The following is a 26,559-nucleotide window of genomic DNA, read 5'->3' as shown; positions in this document are numbered from 1 at the left end:
ATTGATCCCGGTGAAATGGGCAGACAAGAATTTGTTTCCTATCTGAAACTTGGCTGACGCGAGGTGAATCTAAGCAGTGTTGCGTTCTTAAATCTTCCGCAATTGACAGCATCTGATTACACGTCAGATTTTTGAAAACTAAGGCAGTTAGAGTGGTTAGGAAGAAGCTAATAAATATCAAACGAGAAGCTTTCGAAAGTGAAAATCACTCCTACATTTTCTCTTACGGGCGTTTCAAGATTTATTACCCAACCAATTGTTCTTGAGGCATGCTAGCTCGGATATGAATAACTTAACGACAGAGGCACTCACCCGAAGATAATAAAATCTGATTAGCGACGATCTTGCACAGACACAAAGAGAACCTCGTCCAATTAGCTCAACCATGACTGAAATAGCTCTCATTTGGCTGTCGCCCGTTTAAATAATTGTTTTGCGGCGGGTTCGTTCACATGCAGGTGAGCTCTCATCACAATTCATTCGATTTGTGTTTTTTACTCACGGTGTGTGCGTTCCAAAGTCAGAACTTGCAGAAATCTAATTCAATTTCAAAAACAAATAGATAATAATAATAATAATGATTAATAATTCAATGTTTATATAGCGCTAGGATTTCATAGGTAGATGCTCTCCAGCGTTTTACAATATTTTCCAAATAAAACCTAATAAACCTTAGTAACAAATGGCATATCTACAATACACATTTAATGAATAAATGAAAGGTCAAAAACAATATGAAATACCCTGTAGAAGCGATTTACATACAAACACTTTTACATACAAACACGATTTACATACAAACACTTTTCATGGTTTGCTGCTTACTTAAATGAATAAAACGATAATAGCAATGCCATTTCACCTGGAATTAGCTTGCCCATTAACGTCCAATGTCTTATGATCAGATTCGATCCGCCCCTTTATTTTGTTTACCTCAACAAAAAATCCTTTTCTTAAGTAGAATGTAAAATAACTTTAAAATAACATTCTTAAGCTTTCAATTTGAATTCAATTAAAAAAGACACTATTTTGTATACATCAGCGCTTTTAAAAACACACGCAGACGTAACTGATGCAAGTGTTCGTACTTTGGTTCGAATCAGTACATGAATAAATGTATTGTCCGTACAAGGAAAACATAGCGTTAAAGCACTATTGTGTTTCTCGGGCGCTGAATGGAAAGTTCCTTTACGTCGAATAGACAAAGGCTCATGTAATGCTTAGTCGTCAAAATCTATCTTAAAAGCTAACAGGAAAGGGAATAGCCCCGAAAATAGTTTCGAAATTACAGCGTATATATAAAAAAGGTCGAAATGTTATACGTATAACAAACAAACACAGTTAAAGGCAGAACTTGGTACATCTTCCTGTAAAATGGCCGGCGCAAGGCTAATGGTAAGTCAAGGTTTTTCAAAGGGTCTCTTGATTCGTGTGCGCCGCCAAGCATTTCTATGAAAGTCTTTTACTCTTACTATTCTAGCTTTTACTCATCGTGATGGTTTTTTTTCTTTTTTAATTTAACGTCCAGACTTTATCCGACCCGAGGAAAGCTTATACTAACTGATACCCTAAGGTAACCGTCCGTTCACTAACCTTGAGTGGATATCGGATGATCCAAAAGAAGTTTGTTGAAATCATTAAAAGAAAGAACTTATTAATTGGAGTCAGTACAGTTTAACTCGCGCTGCCTTTTTGTAACGTCCTGATTCCATCAAAGTGTTGCAGTTTTTTTTTTTATTATTATAAAAATTCAATGCTTAAACATTCCAAAAGTCGTCTTTAGACTCTACGAAGGAGGCGTTTGTTACCCAAAAACTTATCTACAGTATATTACTCTCTCCTCTTTTTATTGGTCATTTTTTTATGCAACGGTGTACTTTCTCACCATCTTTAGGCCGAGATATTTTGAAGGGAGCCCAGTCTTCCTCACCATAGGTTTCAGTCACCCCAACGTGTCTTCTTGCTTATTTCCTGAAACACTCAGTGTGGACAAGATTATATTCCCGCTCCTTGCAAAGCTGTCTATTGAGCTCAAATACTTCAGCATGTTTAGCTCGTCCGTGGGCGGGTAAAGAAATCAATACGTACAAAAACTACGTATAAAAGTTAAAGGTTAAAGTTTCGAAAGTTCCATACAGGATTGTTATAAATACTCATGGGTTTTCTTGCAAGTCTGAGTGATAAATAAGTGGTTTAATTTATTTACGTAAAGCTGGATTTGATCCCTGTGATCGACGTATAAAATGGCCGATATCTGGTATATTAGATATCTGCGATTTATGCGCCGATGACATTGATCGGTGAATAAACTCTTCAGGTGTGTCACCGGGTTAAGGATAGATTGATCATTTCTCATATAGTCAACATGATGTATTCGCACTAGCCTTCGAAAAACTAAGGAGCTGAACCATCAGACCAGAGCAATCAATTCTTTCATTTCCATCTATATTTCTTCTCTTTATAATTGACCGGTTGGTTGGTTCCACCTTCCGGTTACAAAACTTGGATCACCGGTTTAAATACCTTAACTCTATCATAAGGTTAATCCACTTAAACCACATGTTATTCTATTGACTTCCTCTATCTTTTCCTTGTCAACGTTTTTAGGTTTTGCTAGTTTTACCCTGTCTATTATTTTCTACGTGCAATGCGGAATACAAAGTAGAGATAACAAACCACACATTAAAAGCGTTCAGGAGACAAGGCACAGCCGGTTTCCTCAAAGCTGAGCGGATTGGGGATGACGGACCTTTTAACGTGTCCTTTACTGGAATGTCTACAGGTCCCGGAACAGGTGAGTATTTATTGTTAATTGGCGCAGATAATCATTCTTAACGGTAAGCCAAAACATTTACAATAGCTGATATAAAACTGACTGTCAATAGGGGAATCCTTGTTTACAATATTTGCCTTATTAGCATAAGCAATTCAGTTTCTGATGGAGCTAAAAATAAATCAGTTCGGAATATCGAAAGGCCAAAGTACGATTAACTCGGCCAATGAATACGAGCCTGATGCATTGAATACTTTTTGTGCAACACGGGTTTAAAAACTCAAAGTTTTACATAGAATGTATGAGCTCATTAGAGCTTTTGCCACCCAGAAATTTTGCAGTTTTTGATGGACTATTTCTCCTTGAGTATTACACCCAAAGAGCTAAAAATTTCACCATGTACTAAGGTTTTCTAGCTCTTTAGCTGCCTGAAGTCAATTTGTATCTAACATGCTTCCTTCTTTACGCAAAGCCGTAGGCAAATGAGCAAAAATTTAAACAATGACGTCAGCACGAATCCACCTATAGGTGGGCTAAAATCATATCGATGTGCAAATGTTGAGCAAGTGCTATGGCTTTAAATTGCAACGCCCCAAGGTACTGGAGAGCGGAACCAAAGTTATTTACTTAGCATGTTCCTCTTTTGCTGAGTGCTGTAATACTCAAGGTGTTTTCCTTTTACCCTCTCCGTACTTTATTTTTTGCCTTCGATATACCATCAATCACAATCGGATGACGGAGAGGCTTGCCGCCAAATAGTTCGCCCTCTAACGAAGGTACTATCAATGATGGTATGAAAAATACGCGGTTGGGTCTTGAGAGGGTCAGGATGGTAGCTTTGATGAATTCTCTTTACAACGCAGAGCTTCGCACATTTCACAGTGACGTCCGAAAAAAAGTTTCTCGAGATTTTGTGATAAAAGCTAAATTTAATTGCTATTCAGTCGACCGATATTGTACTAAATCCTAAATGTACGTGACTGAAATCGACGTTTCGGTTCCTCTGCCAATAGGGTAAGCGCCTCTTTTGCTCTGAATTAACTCTCACTGTTTATATCATTGTGTATATTTGTAGGTACAGAATTCCTCCTCAAAAAACACACTGATGGTTTGTCCTATTATACAATTCATCCAGCCGATTGGCCGGAGTATATGCTGGCCATTGATGGAGAACGATTGGTCGCAAAGGTTAGTGCGGCTTGAAATTAAAGACGACAGATAGAATAGTATCTCTCATGTAAAAATTAAGTAGTTTTCAGCGTGAAGTATGAAACAAAATGCTTGAAAAAATGGATGTAGGCAGAGAAAATTGCCATAGAAATAGCGAATTCAGAACCAACCCTTGTACAGGAAGATGTTTAAAGTGCACCTAAACGCAAATTTTTTTTTTCGCTTAACGAAATAAGCTTATTTTTTTGAGTATTTCTGCGCAAAATTTTTTTATTTGCTCAAATCTTCAATTTTCTGTGCCCAGTCAAAATACAGAAAATCGGCCGCCATCTTGTCCCACGACCGAGTTTAAAGAGGAATGGCTCTAGCGGGTAATGTGACGTCAAATCGAGAACACGAAAGTCTGCATTTCACACATTTCCACTTGTTTGGGAAGGTTGTAGTCGATATTGTCCGAAAATATGCCGACTAAGTGTGTTGTAGAAGGATGTAGCAACGTGCGAAATTTGCAAGAGGGTATCGCGCTTCATACATTCTTCATACAACACACCTAGTTGGCATATTTCGGACAATATCTACGACAACCTTTCCAAACAAGTGAAAATGTGTGAGATGCAGACTTTCGTTTTCTCGATTTGACGTCACGTTACCCGCTAGAGCCATTCCTCTTTAAACTCGGTCGTGGGGCAAGATGGCGGCCTATTTTGACTGGGCATAGAAAATTAAAGATTAGAGCAAATTAAACATTTTTGCATAGAAATACTACAAAAAATAAGCTTATTTCGTTAAGCGAAAAAAAATTTTGGGTTTAGGTTCACTTTAAAGGGCGCAGTTGTGTTCTTTGTTTTTTTCTTTTTTTCATTTGTTCATATTTTATTTTTTTTTTCGGAAACAGCGCACTCAACAACCTAAGCATTCCAATAGTCCGTGCGATGTACCTTGGACAACAATCTTACACTCTGATTGGTCCATTCAAAAATAGCATGTCTTTCCCGCGCTCTGGTTAGTTATGGACTATATCGAGCTCTTTTATTACTGATGCTTTAATACTAGACCCTAAGTGATGTAACAGGCTAGGGGATATAATGGACTGTAGTCCTATGAAGTTACCTTGCTCTTTCTTTTTATCGGCAGAAAGCACATAATTCTACGGCGGAACTGACGGACAAAAACTATCAATTCTTGACGAGGGATCACTGGTTCCATTACTTTGATGATGAAAGGGAGGACGATGTGACCGATGTCCTTACAGTAATAGTCTCCAGAGCCAATGGCCGCGCGATCAAAAGTGCTAAGGGTGGGCGGGTCGTTTGGAGCTCTAACTGGAGAGACTGTCGAACATGGATCTCTATCAGTCCTTAAGTAATTATTCAACTACGACATTCTCCAAATGATAGGCAGATTAATTTTGTGTCTGTAGCTTTACGTTCATTCACTTGGCTCACCCCTGGCAGTTTTATTTTACAAAACTAGTTAAGCATTTTTAGTGAGTAAAACATAACTGCAAAACAATTGTCAAAAAGTGCATTTCCACTGAGTATCGAGAGTTACGGGGATAATCAATGTATGAGACTGAATCACGAGGAGAAAATGACAACTCACCGACTTTGATCGTAAGAAAATAACTCTTTTAGGTGAGGAGTGTGAAAAAAAGCGAGTAACCATGTGACGAATGGTGTCACTTTCGCATTTGATTGGTTGAGGGAGTGACGCAATCGTGGTAATAAGAGACGAAAGCAATACAATTCAAAGAGATTTTCTATATTGGACCTTGTTATGCACTTCGAAGTTCGTTAATAACTTCTTTACGCTGAGATATGTCAGATATCAAGAACAAAAAATAAGGAGATGAAAAAGTTAAATTAAGATAAAAGAAAGTGTCAGTTGTACAGTAACGAATAATTATTTAATAGAACCCGCCGGGATATGAACTGACAATCACCTTACAAGTGAAATGCAACGTAATACTATGTATTTGAGATGAAGAATATATTCATGTTGTGCATGCTATCGACGGAGATTGAGTTTTTATATCTATGCTTTACAATGAATTCTTATATTATATTCTTTGTATGACTGACTCAGATAAGTCACTGCTATGGTTATTTAAAGACATGATTTATTTAAGTAAAGTAACCTCGACTCGTACATGAAGATTTCGACTGATTTAGATTGAGTCACTCTTAATATAGTCTGGAATAGAAAACTATATAAGTATATATATATATATATGTATAAGTAGAAGCTTGTAAGGGGTCCCACAAACAAAGCTGATCAGTCTCAAACGCGCTGCCTGGAGGATCACTGAAGCGATCGTGGGCTCTTGAAATAACGTAAATAAGAGCAGAAATGTAATGGTCAAGAGGCCAACTCTAATGTAGCTTTATTGGTTTATTAGCTCGACGTTTCGACCGTCTCGGTCTTCCTCAGGAGCATACTAATTACATGAGCAATATTCAAATTTAAAATTCGTGTCAACAGTAAACATGTCATGACGTAATAATATAAAAATAGAATAGATAACAGCGAAACGTGTTATGGTGACTAAAATAGATAAGTTAAAGTAGTTATAATTCATGTAGTAAGCTTATTGATAGTAGGATTGAGTCTTAAAATCCAATAATTTTCTCTTGCTTTTCTGGTTTCTTGATTTTGACTTCTAACTTTTTCAATAACCGTAAGTGTAAGATGGTCGACTCCACAGTTCTTAAAATGTCTGACAGAGGGTATGTTTTTATGAATAAAGGCTGATAGTTTCGAAAGAAACTGTTTGGGGCTGCGTCGGTGGGAGTAACGAAATAATTTGGATATATCAACAAAAGTTGAAATGGTAAATTGGCCACCGTAATGATTACAAAAGCTGACGTTTCGAGCGTTAGCCCTTCGTCGGAGCGAATAGGGGAATTGTGGGTTGTGTGTGCTTTTAAAGGCAGAAAATGGAGCTACGTTATTGGTGGGTGCATGGCAACGAGAAAAACATGAATAAATTAGTGGAATGAAAAAAACATGAATAAATTAGTGGAATGAAATTTTTATGTCCACCCTTGATGTCGCTACGGTGTTGATTGCCACGGTGGTGAATTGGGTGACCTGTCTCGCCTACGAACTGATGGTTACATTTGCTGCATTCTATCCGGTATATCACATTGTTAGTCTTGCATGACGTGTGTTGTCGCAGTGTCATCGTTTCTCCTGTAGTGCTGCTTTTAACTGACCCTGTAAATTGCCCGTATGTTTTGCAGCAGTTGCATCTTATGTCAGCCCTACAGGGCCAGAATCCGGAACGAGTGGATTGCAATGGTTTCTGCTTTTTATGTTTATGAGAGAAATGAATTTGGAGATTTTTGTTAGTTTTGAAGGGAGGGTAGTTGAACTTTGAACTTTTCTCGACCAGTTTCTCGACCAGTGGTTGTAGTTGATCATCAATCCACTTAGAGATGTTAGTTGTGGCAGATTTGATGGTGTTACAAATCGGTCGAGTGGGAGGTGGGCGTTGCGGTTTGTGGATTTTAGGTAAGAAATAGATATTTCCTGGTTGAGCGTTTTCCATTACCAGATACTCTGCTGTATTGGTGTTGATTATACCCTTGGAGTGGGCCTCTTGTACAGTTTCTTTTACTCTGATGACGAAGTCAGACGTGGGGTCGCTGGCCACATGTTTATATACCTTGTTACCGTTTTCATCACTACTAGTTAGTTGCTTGTAAGCTTCTGTTAGATAGTCCCTTTTGTTTTGCACTACTACTGCTTATATTGTTACGTCATGACATGTTTACTGTTGACACGAATTTTAAATTTGAATATTGCTCATGTAATTAGTATGCTCCTGAGGAAGACCGAGACGGTCGAAACGTCGAGCTAATAAACCAACAAAGCTACATTGGAGTTGGCTTCTTGACCATTACATTTGCTACTATATATATATAGTAGCAAATGGACTACTCAAGTTACGCACATATGGATTTTAATACAATCCATTTGCTACTGTAATCGCTCCTTCATTGTCGAGCACTGTCCTGGATCCTACGTTGCCTATTTCGCTTATTGACATATATATATGCACTGATGAGGCCCAGAAGGCCGAAACAGTACTGTCTGCAGTTAGTTATATATATATATATATATATATAACTAACTGCAGACAGTACTGTTTCGGCCTTCTGGGCCTCATCAGTGCAGTGCTAATGCTAGGATGGAGGAGAACCAATATGGTCACCCCAAACGATCCAACCTTTGTGGTATCGTCTAAGTCATGCCAGAGTGCTCAAACTAGAGTACACTAGCGAGCATGCGCAATTGCAGAGCAATGACTCATCCTAGTTAGAGTGCTCAATTTGGACATGAAATCAAAGCTTTGTATGCCAAAGAGCTATATCTAACTGCAGACAGTACTGTTTCGGCCTTCTGGGCCTCATCAGTGCAGTTTTTTTTTTTTTTTTTTTTGTTTTTCAGGCGCCCCCGGCCACGGACCCTATAGTGCAATGGTCAGTGCTGCAACGGCCGGACGACAGTGCTAATGCTAGGATGGAGGAGAACCAATATGGTCACCCCAAACGATCCAACCTTTGTGGTATCGTCTAAGTCATGCCAGAGTGCTCAAACTAGAGTACACTAGCGGGCATGCGCAATTGCAGAGCAATGACTCATCCTAGTTAGAGTGCTCAATTTGGACATGAAAGCAAAGCTTTGTATGCCAAAGAGCTATATCTAACTGCAGACAGTACTGTTTCGGCCTTCTGGGCCTCATCAGTGCAGTGCTAATGCTAGGATGGAGGAGAACCAATATGGTCACCCCAAACGATCCAACCTTTGTGGTATCGTCTAAGTCATGCCAGAGACATATATATATATATATATGTTGTGGGAGGAAAAAGACAAGTAAACTACAAGTTCATCCCTACAAGCCTGTTTCGTGGTCGCCCACTCATCAGGGGATTTTCAGTGGGCGACCACGAAACAGGCTTGTAGGGATGAACTTGTAGTTTCCTTGTCTTTTTCCTCCCACAACATATACTTCGCTCTACTTCTATGTATTGAGCACTGTTCTACGAAAATCAAGTCACACTTTTCAAGTCAAACTATATATATATATACATATATATAGTTTAGGTTCTTCTAGTTTGAGCACTCTGGCATAGCTTAGACGATACCACAAGTGTGGGATCGTTTAGGGATGCATATCGGTTCTCCCCCATCCGGTTCTCCCCATCAGCATTGCACTGATGAGGCCCAGAAGACCGAAATACTACTGTCTGCAGTTAGATATAGCTCTTTGACATACAAAGCTCTGCTTTCATGTCCAAATTGAGCACTGTGAGATGAGTCATCGCCGCTAGCATTATGCACAGCTCACTAGGCTCTTCTAGTATGAGCACTCTGGCATGGCTTAAACGATGCCACAAGTGTGGAATCGTTTGGAGATCCATATCAGTTCTCCCCCATCCTAGCATCAGCACTGTACTGATGAGGCCCAGAAGGCCGAAACAGTACTGTCTGCAGTTACATATATATATATATATGTATTTTTTTTAACAAAACAGCATCCTAAACCATGTTGTTTTCGAATAACTCTTACGCGTCCCTTCCGTACGATTTTCCCTTTGATTACGATTTGATCTTGTCAAACAACTCACTACGATAACAAATCAGAGTAAAGAAAATTGAGCTTTTAATGAACAGGAGGATAGCATTTTTCATAGAGTTCCATTGTTCTCTCGCATTTATTAAAAAAATTATCCATTACTATACAACTCTTTCTCTCAAACTGGAAGTCCCTTTTACATTCTTTTTTCCTACATCAATTGAGACCTTCTTATGCACATTCACAATGATTAGACAGCCTTTGTGAATTACTCTGTGGTATGATATAGATAAAAATTTGAAGAAGAGGGCAGGGTGACTGTCAGATCCTAACTCTTATCGTAAAAGAGGTTCTTACTAAGTCTACAGTATTTGCTCTTAATCAGATATCGTCGCCCTATCGGCTTTATTTGGTACTCAAAGGAATTTTGTCAAAATGATTCTGTTCACCTCAAAAGATTAATTTTAAAACATTTTTAAAATCCCCTTTAAACAAAGTGTACAACAGAGGATTGACAAGGGAAGTTCCAAATCTCATAAAAAGAAGCAGAATATTAACGGCTGGTTGAAAGTGTATCACTATATTCTCGTCATGAAAAATCGAGCTAAGGAAGTACGAAAACCAACCCAAAATAAAGGCGAAAATCATTGAGCCAAGAATGGTCAGGGCGCGTTTTTGTCCCCGTTTTTACCGGGCTCCCCTCGAATTCCGAATATGAGACAACTGTCGGCGAATTTTTCGCAGTTGCCCACGCAGCACCAAGAAAATGTGTGCATAAGCAGCTGCGAGGAGTAATAAGGGAAGAGCAAAAAGCCCCACAAAGCAACTGTAGCTGAAATCACATCACTGTAAAGTTCACTGGATGTTTGCGTCGACCCGAGGCTGATCCAAATCAGTTGTAGAAGCGAGACAGCCAAAGAGAAGATCCAAACAAATACCATCAAGACCCCCATTCGTTGTTTGCTCACGATCCTATAGTATTTCATGGGGTAGATGATCATCACGTATCGTTCAAACGTCACGACAAGAAGATGTAATATTGTCGAAATGGCAATAAATCTGGAGGCCAGATCTATTGCAATACAGAAGCTAAATCCGTATGACACAATGAGATTGCAGGCAAATATCAAAGGAATGGCGACAAGTCCTGAGAGTAGATCAGAAAGCGCTAAACGAGTTAAGCATAAGTTTGTCACTGTTTGGAGTTGCTCGTTTCTGCACACCAAAGCGATCAGTACAGAATTTGTTACGATTATAAGGCAGGATAAAACGCCTAACAGCACGAGAGGGAGATAATTTTCATGTAGCTTTAGCATGCCCCGTGTGCTGTTTGGTTCTTGAGAAGTTGCGTTTTCACTGAAGTTGTTGAAAAGATACGCAGGGTTCATGGTGTCGTTGACTCTTTACGTATTTGATCCTGTTTCTTGTGGCTTAGCACGGTCTTTCAAACCAAAGTCTGAACGTTACCAAACGAATTCAAACTGGTTGACCTCGCTCTACGAAAACTTGACCAAAAGACCTCTGACTGTTTTATTTTTAGCAGTTGATCAACTCTTTCGAAGGATTTGCGTCACTGCTACTTAAAAGAAAGGAAAAACAGAGAGACATAAGTGATCAACGTTTTACTCTGAGACTGTTTTGGATAACATTTCAAATAGTTGACAAAGGCAATTCATTATAGCAATCTTATAGAAAAAAAAGTATGTTTAGTTAAATGAAGTTGAACTGAATAAAAGTCAGCACTGGAAAACTGAAAAACTATAATTTGCCTAGAGTTTTTCATTGTACTAAATTTTTAAAATAGAAGACATCAGTTTAAGCAACTTAAAGGAAATAAAAACCGTGTTTGGAACAACAGCTTAGAATGTGTTCTAGATTTGGTGTGAAAAGGGTATTTAGTGAAAGTAGTACTTCCATTACCACCGTTTTGACTGCTTGGCGAAATTTCCAATTAATCTGAAATTTTTTTAAAAATTAGACCTCTGCGATCAAAAACTGTAGTAACATCAAACAGATAAGTCGATATTTATATGAAATCATCGACATGGGAAATGTTATGCATACTAATAGCTGAGGGCAGGATATTCAATCCCAACCGGTGGAGAGAGTTCGAGTTGAGAGAAAAAAAATTAAATGTAACTTCGCAAAATAAGCCAAGTTTCGGGTGCAATTTAAAAGTTGTTGATCTTTGTGCTTATGCTTTCGCTTGTGTCAAGGCCGTTCTCACGGTGAAATGAGAGCTAGTGTACTTGTGTTTAAGCTTGCACTTGTGCTTGCGTCGTTAATGAAAATCAGCCTTTATATAAATCCTAAGGGGACGGAAAACGTTCGGTTCATTCGCCACGCATTTGGTTTCATAATCTTAATTTTCAACACTCACTGACGATATAAATTTAGAGAACTATGCTTGCTAAATTATTAAAGTTGCAAAAATGCTATAAAATATGAAAACCAATGTGAATTTCTGCCCTGATAACTTTAAAATTCTTAATGTTCGACTATTTAATTAACCTTAACCACCATGTTAAACCTGGATTTGGATGACATTGATTTTATAAAAAAAAAAAAGGTTCTCGCGTAAGGAAACATTCTTTAATAAACCCCAGTGGCCTCACTCTTTTTACTATTGTTGGCGCCATGACGTTTTTTTTAAATGAATTTTTTTTAAGATTCCGACATGCTTCTATTTTCACGGCTGGTGAACAGTTTTTCTGATATTATTTTTTCTGAAAGCTACATTAATACTGTTAAACATCAATTTCTCAAACCGAACACCACACAAAAGTTTAGGGAAATATGTTTTAAGTTTTGGGACATGTTTTTAAGAATGTACCCATTTTTTCCACCTCATTTTCAAAATGAATGTATTACATTTCTCATCTTGCAAATCCTTTTTCTGCCGTCTATGATCTTGAAAAATTTCATAAGATTGCCGAAATCGAAGTCTCGGAGACCAAGAAAGATGCTAAATCGTAGAGTATTCCATATATTTTTCCAGTTCAGTTTAGTTTTCAATATATCACCACCATTGCGATGTTATGAAAGTCCGTTTGAATGCAACACTGACAATTTTCAGATTCTGATGACATTTGCGCTCTGTATAAAAAGTGCTCGAAAAGATAAACATTGCGATTATTAAAAACAAATTTTTTTTCCCAAGATATGAAGCCTTCGATCACATCGAAAGTTATTGTGGATATATCCCATATCTGAATAGAATATTGATTCAACGTTTCTTGTAAAACACCTATTTGGAAAATCATCGATGCGCTTTGCGCGAATGCTTGGTCCAAAATTAAACTTGAATAGGGACGCCACTTTAACTAGCTTTTCGACAGCTACAAATTGCAAAATAAAATATGCAGTTGTGTTATTAACAGAAGTTTCCGTTAAAAACATCGTTTGCACCTACCTTTTGGTCTTTAAAAATTTGAGTTTTTTCTTATAAGAGAAGTGTATTGTGAACTGAAATTTTTCATGAGCATACTGCATTTGCTTTGAAAATTTCCGTTATTGTTTTAAAAGTGGTTTGTTCAGCTTTAAATCCAGCTGAGAAAACGATATTTTCTATCTAGTCCGTGCACACCAACCTTGGGCTTTTGTTATACATTGTTAAACTTCTATTGGTGTCTTGGCTCGTGTAGAGAGACAATAAATTTCAATGGAGCACTATACAACCAAAAATACACTTTCTAAGCTACTTTAAAAAAAATTTCTTCTTGCCAAGTGAGATTAGTCAGGCTAGATACCCAAACGCGCGCGCTGAAAATGACTTATTCTGCGTCAACGATTTGTCGAGAAAATTTATATTTTTCATTGTTTATCACCCTTACAAGAAAGAAAGAAAGAGGGTTTAATAACCCATTTATTAAGCTGAGATGAACTTTAGCAAAAAGGCTTAGTTATGGATGAAACCAGTTGGCACATTTGATCTTTCAGATTCTCTTGTTGCCAGTTTTCAAAATTTTTCTCATCTCATAGTCAGATGAGATAACAACACTGTAAAAGAAAGGTAATTATTTCAAGCTGTTCTTTTTTGCTTTCTTGATGTCCTTGAACACTTCATAAACATTATTAAGACAACCACATGCATAAGATGGGAGAAGAAGCTGTCCGTGTGAAGCCTTTTTTCACTCAGGCGGTAAAAGGCGCAAAGCAAATACTAACATTTCAAGATTATCTTTAGAAATTTATTTTTCATCACCGAAAAACTGAATTATCCGGTAAGAGGATGTGGACAGATGATACTCAAAAAATCATGGTGTTGTCAAGTAAATATACTGATTCTTTTGTAATTTCTAAACCTAAAGAAATTTAATCAACTTTACATTAGCATATTAATAGGAAAAAGAAGTCTCACAGGGGAAGAACTTTCCAAGCCATTCAAAAATCTGTTTAAAAGCAAGTTAACATTTCGTTTCCAAAGTTAAATCCAAGTAAAATCCATTAGAATAGTAAAGTTTGGGCTGAGAATAAAAAGCAGTTTCATATCGTTACTTTTTTTCGGCTTGAAGTGAGCTTGTTGATGACTTCCTCAGGGAATCCTACCGATGTTTCCCCCTCGTGCATGCTGTAGCGTATTTTGCATTTTGACAAGTGACATTAATTTTCTTCTCCCAATCGAATGATAGGACATATTGTTTTTTAAAACAACAGCTATAAATATCGATATTACAGATAAGACAGTTTACTATCCAGTTGGTCCATTATGCAACGAAGGTCGATATCATAAATTCGAAAGCAATTTTTTGGACCCTCTATATTGATATTTTATCCGACTGCTGTATCAATGGCTCATTTGGGTCACGATTGGGACTGGGTAGGACTCCATATGATCCAGTGCGACTCCATGGGGTATAATTACTCCAAAAGTATCGCAGGAATAGTCGCGTTTCAACCTTGAACTGGACAAAGTTCAATTCCGCAGGTGATCAATCGGCAGTTGGTCTTCATGTAATCCTATGAGACAAAATTTTTAGATGAAAAAACTAATCAGTGACGACCTTTTCACTCTCAAAACAAGAACGAATCAAAAGTTTAAAGTGCTACATCAAGAGGGGTTTTCTCAAAGCTGGGGAGAACTATGAACCGGTAGATATCATCAGTGGCGGATCCAGACCTTAAGCTAAGGGGGGGAGGGGGCAGTTTTGTGTGTGTATGCGCGCCGCCGGCTTTTCTCCCCCCCGCGTTCATCTTTTACCCAAAATAAGAGGGGACCCGGGCCCCCAGAGCCCCTCCCCTAGATCCATCTCTGCGTCTCTGTGAATATTTACTTAAGGAGAAAGGCTTGGGAAAATATGAACAAAATGGTAATTAATGAAAAGAAAACCAAATCTATGCTTGTCATCGGGAAGCGATCGAGAAAACGTTTGAATCAAGATCAACATCTAGATAGCAATTTGTCTATTCCCTTGAATGATTCACAGATTGAAAGAGTAAGATCACATAAATTTCTCGTGGTAGAGATTGATGATGACTTAACTTTCGAAAATCACTGTACTGCTCTCGCTTAAAAGGTATCAAAAAGAGTTGGTCTCCTGAAATATATCAGTCCATATCTAAAGAGTGACCATAAGGAAATATATATCAATGCTATTATCAAACCGACTCTCTTATATGGCGCCAACATTTGGACACCAACATCTAAAGAAAACCCAAACAACATTCTTAGACTGCAAAAGAGAGCTTCAATGATCGTCTTAGACGCAGAACCACGCTCACGCACATTGCCTTTGTTCAACACGTTGAATTGGCTTCCCTTCTATCAAGAGGTGTACGTCAACAAAAGCACATTCATTCTCAAGAGAACACTCGATAAAATACCAGAATACCTGAAATCTCTGCTTCAACTGAATTCTGATGTTCACTCCAGAAATACCGTTGCAGCAATGTAAACCTACGCTGCCCCAAATATGACAACTCTACCGAATGGAGACGAACGTTCACAGTTAGATCCATCAAAAACTGAAATAATTAGAGTACAGTTCGGGCCATAACCATTTCTGGATATCGGTTTCGAGCTTTGTGATTGGGCGAGATCAAAATCAAAACAAAGCAAATTTGGCCGAGAGGTACTGGCAGCAAGAAGAAGTTGAGCTTATCCTTTTTTTGTGGCGGCCATGTTGTAATGTGGTAGTAAACCGAAACAGAATTCGCTAGTAAGGACTGGACGTAAGATATCATTAAAACGATTCATTTATTTCAAACATTCAAAATGCATGCCCTCTACATCCTCGCATTCTGGAAGAGTACAGTGGATTCTTTCCAGCACAAATTCTTTGTAACGCTTTGGTCCTTCTAGGAATCAAGGCTCCTCTGCCAGCCTGGATGTTACTGTTGGTTCTCCATTGATTTCCCTATTTTGGGTTACAAGAAAACCGATTATATAAGGTTGAACCAAATAACGCGCACTGATAACAATAGGGACGAGAGAGATGTGACATCGTGAAATCGGGATAATTTTATTTCTCTCTCGAGGAAAGACAATGTACTGCTTCTCTCCGATTTTTAAATAGGCATGTATCAATATTCAGTCCAACAAGCCTTTACAAAACAGCAACAATAAGGCAAGAAAACAGTAACTTACCCTGCCGATCTGCTGTCCTTTGACATCTTCTAAAGTGTATGTCTTTCTCTGCGATTTGCTGAATATCTGGACTTCTCGTCGAGCCTCTGGAATGCGTTCGATTCTTCATGGAAGAAGACAAGCCGGTGCTTGCGGGTTCTACGTGTTGTGGTCTTCACTTTGAATCATAAGCGGTGTTCCACGTGGAGCTTTGACCTTAAAATAATGATATCTGGAAAATAAACGCCAATAAACACGAGTGGGATAAAATAAAAGGTAGTAGTCACAATCGATTTTAAGACGAATACACAAGATTGAATTATATGCAAATGAATCATAAAAGGTATTTTTCGCTATTGATCGATTCGCGGGAGAATCTAGATCTCGGAACACTATAAATTCGGTCCTATGGCTTTAAGTCAGCAATAATATATCCTTTACACTTACCCTTTGATTTGAACACCCTGTATGGAAATTTTGTACAGGTCTATCACCGAAAAATGTGAAACTGAGCACGTGCAGTGTTTTTAAACGAGTTTTGCTATTACAGACAAAGTTCCTCTCTCGCGCGCGTGCTTGTAGACGAAAATTTCACTCTCATCAGTCCGTGTAGTTAAATTGCAACCTTTGTTCCGGAATGCTTTCAATAGACCACTTTCATAAATGGCTGCCGTATAAATATTCTTTTGTTTAAATCTAAATTAGCCTTTCTGGCCTCGCTTGAGATAATGTTTCTTTTGAATTATGTACTGGAGAACGAGGCCAGTGGGGCTAATTTCAATTTAAACAAAAGAATATTAATCCGGCAGCTATTTATGAAAGTGGTCTATAGAGACACTTCGACAAGGCTTTTCACCAGCGTGATTTCGTTATTTCCATCATCATACCGCTCTTAGCGCAAATTTTCCGGATGCGATACCTGACAGGAATAGAGGGCACACGATTTTCATTTCATATAATTATTCCTTTTTTTTTTTTTTTGGCAGTTTCCTCTAGATCGGAAACTGTGCGAACTCTACAGAGAAATCACTTGCATCCCGAACAGATTGAGGATGGATGAATCTCTCTGCTGTCAAGATCGACATTGATTTAAAAATTTCTTCCAGAGCTCTAATTTAAAAGCTTCTTTGTTTGCAGCACTGACCTTAGTCCGCGGCAGATTTGTGCCACAAAGACGACAGTGTCTCGAGATATGAAATGTGTTCATCCAAGCTGTTACCCTGATCTGAAATTCACAATGTAAGCTTTATGAGGTCCAATAAATAATTATTATTATTATTATAATTATTATAATTATTATTATTAATTATTATTATTATTAATTATTATTATTATTATTATTATTATTATTATAAGGTCGAATAAATAATTGTCCTTTTATGCAAAATTGCCCGGCCACAACGTATGGTTAAAATTTATGGTTTACACGATACTCCGATGGATCTAGACAAAGGGAATCCGCCTATTAGTTTGCAAACTAACAGACTTTCAACATCAGTGCACTCGAACAAAAACCTCGTGTACTCGATTGAAATTTAGACAGATTGGAAGCAAATTTATTCTAGTTTTAAAAAAATTTTTTTTCAGGAATCAAAAAAAATGTTATATACCTGAAAATCTCAACTAAAGAGAGGTTACTCTTCAGTCGAGCGCTTCGCAACAAGCACCTCCACCCGACTTTTCATCTGAATTTTTCTGTCTCGTCATCGTAACCGCCATCAATTCGTTGCTCAATGTGTGTAATATCTTGTCTTCTGTAATTTTGCAAAGTTTCATGGGATATGGCCAGGGAACAAAGTCGCTAGCTATAGGGCTCGAATAAAGTAATGAATGGGTTTCCTCGAGGTGACACCCATAGTGGTGACGTCATTAAGTATCCAGAAATGGCTATGACCCGGTTAGACCTCTGAACAACGAACAACGGCAAGGCTAGAAAAGTAGAGTCTTTAAGTTGTTGAGTACAATATGCGCGATGATTTCCAAAACGAATCATTCATAAGCAGCCGTTCTCTGTACAGCTGTACGTAAGCATTTCCACAGATCACTTGTTAGTGTCAAACAAGCAGACGCCACCTAGCTTATTTAAAGCAATTGTTACGCGCGTCGAGAGGTTTCCCTGTAAGTACAAGCATATAAACACCTCTGCCGCTGCTTTTCATGGTAAGATGTTTTTATTACACGACTCGGGCAGTCGGAGGGCCAATAACTAAAATCAACCAATCAAAATGCTCTATTGGCGGTCCAATATTCTCTAAGTATTGGACCGAGCACCGTCCCGAATGGTCCTGAATGATGCTGCACTTGTGTCCCTTTGAACTTCAGTCGTATAATAAATCTCTTATTAACCAAGCTTGCTCGGGACCGTACTGGAAGAATATCGTCCCTCGGTCTTTTTTGTCCGGACCGAGCTGTGCTCGGTCCGTACTTTCAAGACCTCAGGCCGATATTCTCTCAGTACGGCCCTCACGCTTGGTTAATAAGATATATGTAATGCCTCTCCTTTCTCCGTACTCGTTTCTGTCTGTCTCCCCTCACAAATGCTTTCTTCGCAACCAATATCCATAATTCTGCGGAAGAGGTGTAAATTATATTTGGCCTGTGAATGCAACAGTTAGATTCGCGTAGAACTTCTCTTAGTACTTCTCTTACTATCGACAAAAGAAGATCCATTACCTTCCACAAATAGGTATATTTGTTAATGAAACAAGTAGAAGAGTTATTAAAGAGCATAAGAGCTACATAAAACATTTAGGTGTTTTGAAATTAAAAAACTTTCTTGCTCGAAAAAGAACTTTGACTGTGTTATCACTAAAATTAGTAAGACCGTAGGAATGATTGCAAGCTGAGATACTATTTTATCATCTGTCCTCACAAATATATAATAAATCCTTAATTTTACCTTATTTAACTTAGGAACTCTTTTTTTATGGGAAAGGCAAGTAAAAAATATCTAAACAAAGTTGTTGTTCTCCAAAAGCGAGTATTACGCTTAATTTACTTTACTGATAGAAAAGAACATGCTATCCCCTCATTTGTAAATGAAAAATTCCAGCTATCTATCACTCTCTTACATTATGATGTTGTATGTAAACTATTGCTCGATGTTCGTGATGACAGTCCACCTTTTAGCGTCATGAAAATTTTTACGAGAAGGTCAAACATCCATTCCCATACTACTCGCTCATCAACATCACAACTCTTTAACGCTAAGTCATCTAGGCTTAAAATGCAAAGCAAGTCCTTTTCGCGTATTGGTGTCAGAATCTGGAAGGAGACACCAATGAAAATCAAAATTATTTAAGAAATCCTTCAAAAAGAAACAAAAGAGTTTTTCTCTAAGACTAAAGATGCCTATATTGAGCCTGACAAACACAAATTGAAGCAGTTCTACAATATTGTTACTATACTAAGAAACTTAAGGTCTTTATCTCTTTAAAAATGAATTTCTTTTATTTTACTTTTTCTTTGCTCGGGTATCCTTTTAATGTCTCTTTATGCATATTATTCCTTCATTTCTGAATTATTTTCAGTATAATTATATTAATTTAATTTAGTTATCTATAAAATTGACCCGCCCTGATAAACATCTGCTATCTGCAAGTCAAAGAAATATCTTTTATGTTAAATATGATAAAAAATAAATGAAATTAAGTGTTTAATATTTACATAAATTTAATATTGCCTATAAGAAATTTTTTTCAAGTTGCCTCCCACAAATCTTGGTGTAAATCCGCTATCCACCAGATTGCGATTTATCCAGTAGAAAGCGTTATCCAACCTTTGAACAACCGGGGCCTGGAGCGAGTATTCCACTTCATTATGAGGCACTACCATCGACAATTACTCAATTTGTGCCATCTGTGCTATTTGCGACACATCAATTGAAAAAAGGGTGAGTGTGCTGACTAAATTGAGAAACTCAGAGTCTTTACTGTTTTTACAATGAATGTGTTTCATTTTCCTTTACTTTGGTATCCTTTAATGTTTTTTAATGTATTATTTCCAGTACAATTTAATTAAGTTAAATTTAATTTAGTTATGTATAAAAGCAACGCATACTGTTTATCATTGTTTTTCGTAGTAACAGTAATGTAGTTTGACGTCCTTCGTAATAAAAGACGCTGGTATCTCTCCATGGTATGAATTTTTGTTTTCTCGGTCTTCACAGTCCCAGAATAACCACTCTTCTGTAATACGCATGCCCAAAACTGCCTGGCAACGGTTTGAGTGCTTTAAGAGGAAAAAAGGCTCGCGAATGGGCAGTTCGATAGGGTTTTCCGCTGACCCATCTGATCGACAGCAGAAACGCAAAATAGTGTCCTTGCTGTATTCACCGTCAGGTAAAACGCCATCAGCCATGTTGTCGTTTTTCGTGTCCTCGTCGTCCCATTTGATCTCTCCTTCATGAAATCCTGTCGTAAACAAGATAATACTACCTTGAAACCATTCACTCGGTTGTATGTATTTTTATTGTCTCATCTTAGTATTCATATGCCTTTTTTGGTCCGGGATTCAATCCCGTCATCATCACAGTTGACATCAGAACCAAGTTCTTAAAGACCCTTTTCCAGGCTGGAAACCGATCGAAATGCATAATTTTCGGAGGAGTGAGACCACATAACACAAAGAAAAACACCAAGAGAAAAAGAATGAGAACCAGCAACCTTTTCGCGCAAAACAGCACAAGGTTCATGGACTACAAAGGAGGAAGGTAAGCGCACATACGGTCGCTCACTAGGGTGAAAAACTTAGAATCACAACCTCTACACCTTACCATTTGGGCACGTTCCCTTTCTGTATATACAATATTGCCCGGATGGCCAAAGTCTTCCCCCAACTATATTTGTCTTTACACAGAAATGCTGAGTAATCTGGGTAGGAGTCTTATCTCCTTTCAAGTGAAGTGGACTGGACCAACTGCTTCGTGGGCCTGTTTCCTCTGTGTCTTGCCTATGATAACCCTCTGACCATGAGAACTCACTCGTAGTTGGGCAGCCACTATTTGGCATTGGCAAACCATAAGTTCCTCTGGGCCACGATACTAGAGTTGATAATTAATGAAAAAAAGTTTCCAGAACATTAAATTATACATTAATGGTGCATTTTTGAGAAACAGAATCGGGATTGAGAGAGATAGATGTCAAGATTTATCATGGTAATACACAAATATGCGAATGCATATCAGGGCTAAAAACGCAATTATACTACAATTAGAACAGTTTTTTCCTAGTAAATATGATTAGATCGAATTTGGTCCAACACTTCTTTCACCCCCTCCATCCTCTCCAAAAACTAGATGCAAACTAAAAACCAACGAAGCTTTGCCTCAATTCCTTTTTCGCACGCTTCTGGAAGATTTCCCTTCGTACTTGGAATTCACATTAGCTCCTGTTGATATTCCCTTCGTTCTGACTGGGCTTTTGTTTTACGTGACTTGATTGCAAGACTCTCTTTTGAAGGTCAGGATGAAGGCACGAAAACCATTGTGTTAAAAAGTTACTCACCAGTCTCAAATAGATTCAAATGAATAAAACTTTCTTTGACGATCCACTTTCCAAAGTCGGCTGTAGATGCGACACACGAGTAATTACCGACATCTTCCTTCGAAACAGTTGTTATATGTAATGAAAAACTCCCTCGTCTCTTTGGGAGGAATTTGACAACGGCTCTCTTGTTTGAGCTTTTTTCTATCTCCTGGCCTTCAAACTTCCATGTAATTAAGGTATCGAGAGCGTTCACCCTTCGACCAACGCACGTCAAAGTAACATTGGAACCCTCGCTGGTCACTACGTAGGGATGACGTGCCTTAATGACTGGGAGGATTACAGAGACACCTGTATAGAGAAAAGGCCACAGGCTAAGACTATTATACTAGCAGCAGTTATTTCTACAAGAACGAAAAAAGATGCAATTCAAACTCACTTTCTTCCTGAAGTGACAGCTCTATATTCTCCTTTGCCTCAAGCATCTTTGCCCCGTGTAAGTTGTAGACTTTGCAGGTGTAAGTACCTACATCATTATCTGAAACATTCTTGATGTTTAGAGAAAAGTTTCCGTTTCTTTCAGCCGTCCAATAGTGTGGCTCAGCGATTATTACTCTATTACTGCTTTTTAGTTTTTGTCCGTTGAATTCCCAGGAGAATACGGTCTTACGCCGGTTTACCCTCGTGGCAAGGCATAACAAGGTTACAGTGGAACCTTTTCGGGCAACAACAGCCTTATCGACCTCCGTGATCCTAGGCCTTAGAGCAGCAACACCTGATATAAAAAAAGGTAAAAGCAACAATACGAAATTAAGAGTTTTATTGACACAAGAGCGTTTCGCAGTCGCTTTCTGTGATCAGTAGGCTTGATAATGGCGCATAGCTTAAAGGAAGGCGGGACATAAATTTGTTGTATCTATACGTTGCTTCCCCACTCTGTGGCTTTAAAGAAAACCTCTAGTAGTATTGAAGTCAGCCATTGTGGTACCAATTAGTTATTTGTCAGCGTTTCGAAGTCGCTTTCTGAGACAGACTTATCAATTGCACATAGCTTCAAATGAAGGCAGAACAAACACTTATACATTCGAAGGTGTAGTCTGATCTTCCGGGTGAGTGTAGTCCTGAGAAGGACTGTTGTCGGTGGCAGTGACTGACGTTTCGACAACCTGTGCGACCCGCGTCGCCCACAAACCCATCACCACACTACGTCAGTCACTAACCAACGTTAAAGACAAAGACGAACCGAGGAACAGACAGGGAACGATTTATAAGATCAATTGTTCCGACTGCCAAGCCTCCTACATCGGTGAGACTGGCAGAAACCTCACAACAAGACTGACTGAACACAGACGGGCGACGAGGAAAGGTGATGTCAGCAATCACATTGCTGAACACCATCGACTTACCAACCACAACATTGACTGGGACTCTGCGCAATGCCTAACCTACAGCACTGACTATTTTCAACGACTGACTCTGGAAAGCTGGTTTACTAACTTAGAACAGACTCCCCTAAACAGATGTCAACAACTACCCGCCCCATACAAACGACTCATTCACGACATAAACATCACAAACGACCGAAAAAGAACAACCTAGCTTTACCGACAGACCGAAACAGACCAATCACGAACGACTTACGTCACTTGAGTCTTACAGCCAATAACATCACGGCAAAACCAACCGATCATTTCACACGAACTGGAATAAGAACATTCTACTGACAACAATCACTCACTTGACTCTGATGATGACTTCCGCACAGGTTGTCGAAACGTCAGTCACTGCCACCGACAACAGTCCTTCTCAGGACTACACTCACCCGGACGATCAGACTACACCTTCACATGTTACCCCCGGGTTCAAACCATTTACTGCACTTATACATTCCTTTCCCAATCTATGGCTAAAAAGAAATCTCATGGAAGTTAGTCTGTCACTGTGGTACGAATTAATCATTCTGAAAATACGTCTAAAACTATCGTCATTAAATTTCAAGTCCCTCTAGAAAACAAATATGCGTTGTGACCGGTGAATTGCGAATTATTCCTTTATTTCCGCCTGATGAATTCCATTACAATAGAGATTGATGGGAACATAAAATGAAATAGCAAGTTGAGCTCGAAACCTGACCTATCCCTCATAGTTTGCGTATTATTAAAAGGCGCAGTGACATAATTGTCTCCCGTTTCTGTTGAAAGGGGGTCTTATGCATAAATATGACCTAATAGTCAGGTCTAAGAGGCTTTGTGGCCCATTGTCTCGAACGACAGGAGCAAATCCAGGTTTCCGTCGCAGAATAAAGGAGCCAGGCTCCTAGTAGATGGGACGCCAGTCCATTGAAGGTAGCTCCGTCTACCTTTTTTACGCTAACGTTATCTGAAAGAAACTCTCCTGAGCGGAGAGACACGAACACTGAGGAAGCGTTTGGTGCATGAGCACAACACAATAACTGCGGACAGGATTCGAACTCGTATGTTTTGACCATACTACAGTCATTTTTAAGCGATCGGTGAGAATGAAACAGTACATGTTTATGCGTGTAAGAAGTATAACAAAGTTTTACAGGTGTAAACGGACAATAAGAACATACAAAGAGAAAAAAATAATTTAAAGCTAATCAAAGACCTTTGCACAAACTGAATAACATTGTACATAGAGTGCTGGTCTCCGGCAGTTCTTTAATAAAAATATTTCGCAGAGTAGAGAATCAAATTTGTTCGCGCACTTTTTTAGAACGCTAAAATCAATTTTAAAACTCTTTAGAACCAAAGATTGCTTATCACAAAAATGCTTGCCAATTGAAGAGGAGTACTAAGAGTTTTTGTGTTCTTGAACACGATGCAGATGGCGGTGTGTGAAACCAACATAGCCCGAATCGCACAAGTCACATTCAAATGAAAATGAGTCACTATTTCGGAAATTACATCTAAATGTGGATTAACATTGCTAGGAAGTTTTTTAATTGCGTGCAAGAGGGCTGCAAAGATGAAATTGATTGAAACGAAACGGATAGAGAGCTGGCTGTGCGAAGATCAGATGTTACGTAAGAAAAAAAGCTGCGGTTGCTCTTCATGATGAGTTAAAATCATTTCATAAGCGCTCTAATGTTCAAGGCTAATTTCTAGGTACTCCAGTCGGGGGCTTACTAAAGAGGGTGGCTGGAGTGGGGACTAACCAGGGCCCATTCAGGGTCACAATCAGAATCACAAAGCGCCGTATAACGTATACATTTCCTCCATGAGAAAGAGATTAAATGTGTGATAATACGAGAATATAACCATTTTCGCAGCACTCTCACTGTAACATTATGGATTTTCATTCTTTTTCGATTAGCGAAAGGGGTGGAGGGTTTATTTCAAAGGAAGGCTGAATAGAGTTTATAAAAATCAGGTGCTCAACGTTTTTCTCAAGATAACGACCTCATCACCATCAGAAGACTAAAGGAGCGAATACATCGTGAGACGAACGATCATACTTTTCTACGATCTTGGGTATGATGTAAAACAAAACTTTATCCCGAGTCCAGGGAGATCCCGCAGAAGAATTATTTTGGGGAAAAATCAATTAAAGTTATTTAAAGCACGAAAGCCTACTTTACAGAGCCAATTTTAAACGATCACCCTGTTTCATAGGATAAATCCGGACATGCTTGGGCATGTCAAGAGCAGCCCACGTGTGAACTAATTGAGTTTACAGGTGAACGTTTTTCTCGGGTAATTTGACTCCTTTTCAAAACAAAAATAGTTTAATCTCACCTGAGATTAAGTAGTAATGTCCTAAAATACAAGCGATAAAAAGAGCTCCTCGGAAGGTCATTTTGGCATTCCCCCAAACAAGTGGAGTAAAGAGAATATTCATCTGAATTCTTTTTATTTGCAATTTACGAAAGCAAAAGTTACACACTCATCTACAGCTGAGAATGTGGTTAACAATAGATATTTTTTGACGATAATTAGAAATTCCTAAACTTGGCTGGCATTATATCGAATTTCATTGTCTGAAACTCCTGACACTTTCTGCAACGATTCTGTAACGACTCTGAAACGATATTTTTGTTTAACAATGAGATCGCAACCACCTTGTGTTTCACTTTTCTCCACGCATTACAGAATATGAACTTCCAAGACTGGAATTCCTTCTTGTCTTATAAAAATCAAACTTAAATGTACCGAATGAGTAGATTAACTACAAAGATTTCAAACACACTAATAGTCCTGTGTAGACTTCGACAAAATAATTCATCTCATCCAAGTCACTTTTTTTTTTAAGTCAATCAGACTTTTCCTAAAGGAAAACTCTTTACACATCGCAAAAAACGAAAATATGTAGGCAAGTTTAACAATTTATCACAGAGGGGCAAATATTTCTGTAAAATTCTTAGAAACGAATTTAAAGGGAAGATAAAGATCAAACCTCTGGCGTCAAAGTTCTCTTTTTACACGAGGTTCATATCTCTAAGGCTAACACGTGCAATTACGCAGAACTTCTTTGTTTCCAAGATAACCAATCATCAAAAATATGTAAACAGTCAAACGCTTTCTTAAATTGTATTTTGAAAGTTTGACACGAAATATTCGTTGAAACTGAAACAATGTCATCCGCTTTTTCAATTACTTTGGCTTACGCGTGAGTTAAGGCTCTGACTTAAACAGTTCTTTCCCACGCCTCTCGACCGTGTTACAAGATCCCTTCTTCTCCAAAGGATTGTATTGGATGTTAGATAACTAAGTTTACTATTTCGAATTTCTTTAATCCTTAACCTTTCTGTACTTATCTATAGATGGATATTGAAAAAGCGAGATTCGAAATTTGTTGCTTAAAGAGGAACCTTATTCCTGTTCTTCTGACCTTATTTTCTTCCTGGATGAAATACATCCGTTTGACATCTTCTCCATGTGTATACATCTATGCCTGCGTAACCCCGGTTCGAAACTGCACAAAGCAAAGGAATATACACTTTTTTGCCATGAAATATTCTTACCGT

General features: G+C 38.3%; 2 protein-coding genes, 1 long non-coding RNA gene and 1 pseudogene across 4 annotated transcripts; 1 reads left to right on the top strand and 3 right to left on the bottom strand.

Moving 5' to 3' along the window:
* Positions 1–1,261: 1,261 nt before the first annotated feature.
* LOC148719228 (uncharacterized) lies at positions 1,262–6,575 on the top strand. The gene is made up of 4 exons (XM_088742043.1): positions 1,262–1,395; positions 2,608–2,794; positions 3,849–3,961; positions 5,078–6,575. Exons 1-4 carry the CDS (start codon positions 1,375–1,377, stop codon positions 5,303–5,305), a joined length of 549 nt encoding a protein of 182 aa, XP_088598169.1. The 5' UTR covers positions 1,262–1,374; the 3' UTR covers positions 5,306–6,575.
* A 3,354-nt stretch (positions 6,576–9,929) lies between these two features.
* On the bottom strand, positions 9,930–11,103 carry LOC148719227 (histamine H2 receptor-like; annotated as a pseudogene).
* Positions 11,104–15,474: 4,371 nt separating this feature from the next.
* LOC148719226 (uncharacterized) lies at positions 15,475–16,786 on the bottom strand. Of its 2 annotated transcripts, none has more exons than XR_015993886.1 (3): positions 16,537–16,786; positions 16,111–16,305; positions 15,475–15,880 (listed from the first exon to the last, which is right to left on the bottom strand). It is a non-coding gene; the product is annotated as an uncharacterized LOC148719226 (long non-coding RNA). The 2 variants fall into 2 exon arrangements; XR_015993885.1 differs by having other exon boundaries at positions 16,111–16,321; positions 16,537–16,785.
* Positions 16,787–18,763: 1,977 nt separating this feature from the next.
* On the bottom strand, positions 18,764–25,450 carry LOC148719225 (limbic system-associated membrane protein-like). Its single transcript, XM_088740723.1, has 5 exons — positions 25,331–25,450; positions 22,012–22,347; positions 21,594–21,923; positions 20,864–21,130; positions 18,764–20,501 (listed from the first exon to the last, which is right to left on the bottom strand). The coding sequence occupies exons 1-5, from the start codon at positions 25,431–25,433 to the stop codon at positions 20,155–20,157; spliced, it is 1,383 nt and encodes a 460-aa protein (XP_088596849.1). The 5' UTR covers positions 25,434–25,450; the 3' UTR covers positions 18,764–20,154.
* Positions 25,451–26,559: the final 1,109 nt, after the last annotated feature.

This window comes from Stylophora pistillata, chromosome 12 (genome assembly GCF_964205215.1).
Source record: "Stylophora pistillata chromosome 12, jaStyPist1.2, whole genome shotgun sequence".
In the NCBI taxonomy this organism is placed as follows: Eukaryota; Metazoa; Cnidaria; class Anthozoa; order Scleractinia; family Pocilloporidae; genus Stylophora; species Stylophora pistillata.
This window is presented reverse-complemented; position numbering and strand designations above follow the sequence as displayed.

Coding starts and splice junctions, on each gene's coding strand:
- LOC148719228 (XM_088742043.1), top strand. CDS start 1,375: ATGGCCGGCGCAAGGCTAATG. Junction 2,795..3,848: donor GTCTACAGGTCCCGGAACAG/GTGAGTATTTAT, acceptor GTATATTTGTAG/GTACAGAATTCCTCCTCAAA. Junction 3,962..5,077: donor GAGAACGATTGGTCGCAAAG/GTTAGTGCGGCT, acceptor TTTTATCGGCAG/AAAGCACATAATTCTACGGC.
- LOC148719225 (XM_088740723.1), bottom strand. CDS start 25,433: ATGAATATTCTCTTTACTCCACTTGTTTGGGGGAATGCCAAAATGACC. Junction 21,131..21,593: donor TTTGAATCTATTTGAGACTG/GTGAGTAACTTT, acceptor TATCAACTCTAG/TATCGTGGCCCAGAGGAACT. Junction 20,502..20,863: donor AAAGGGAACGTGCCCAAATG/GTAAGGTGTAGA, acceptor TGTTTACGACAG/GATTTCATGAAGGAGAGATC.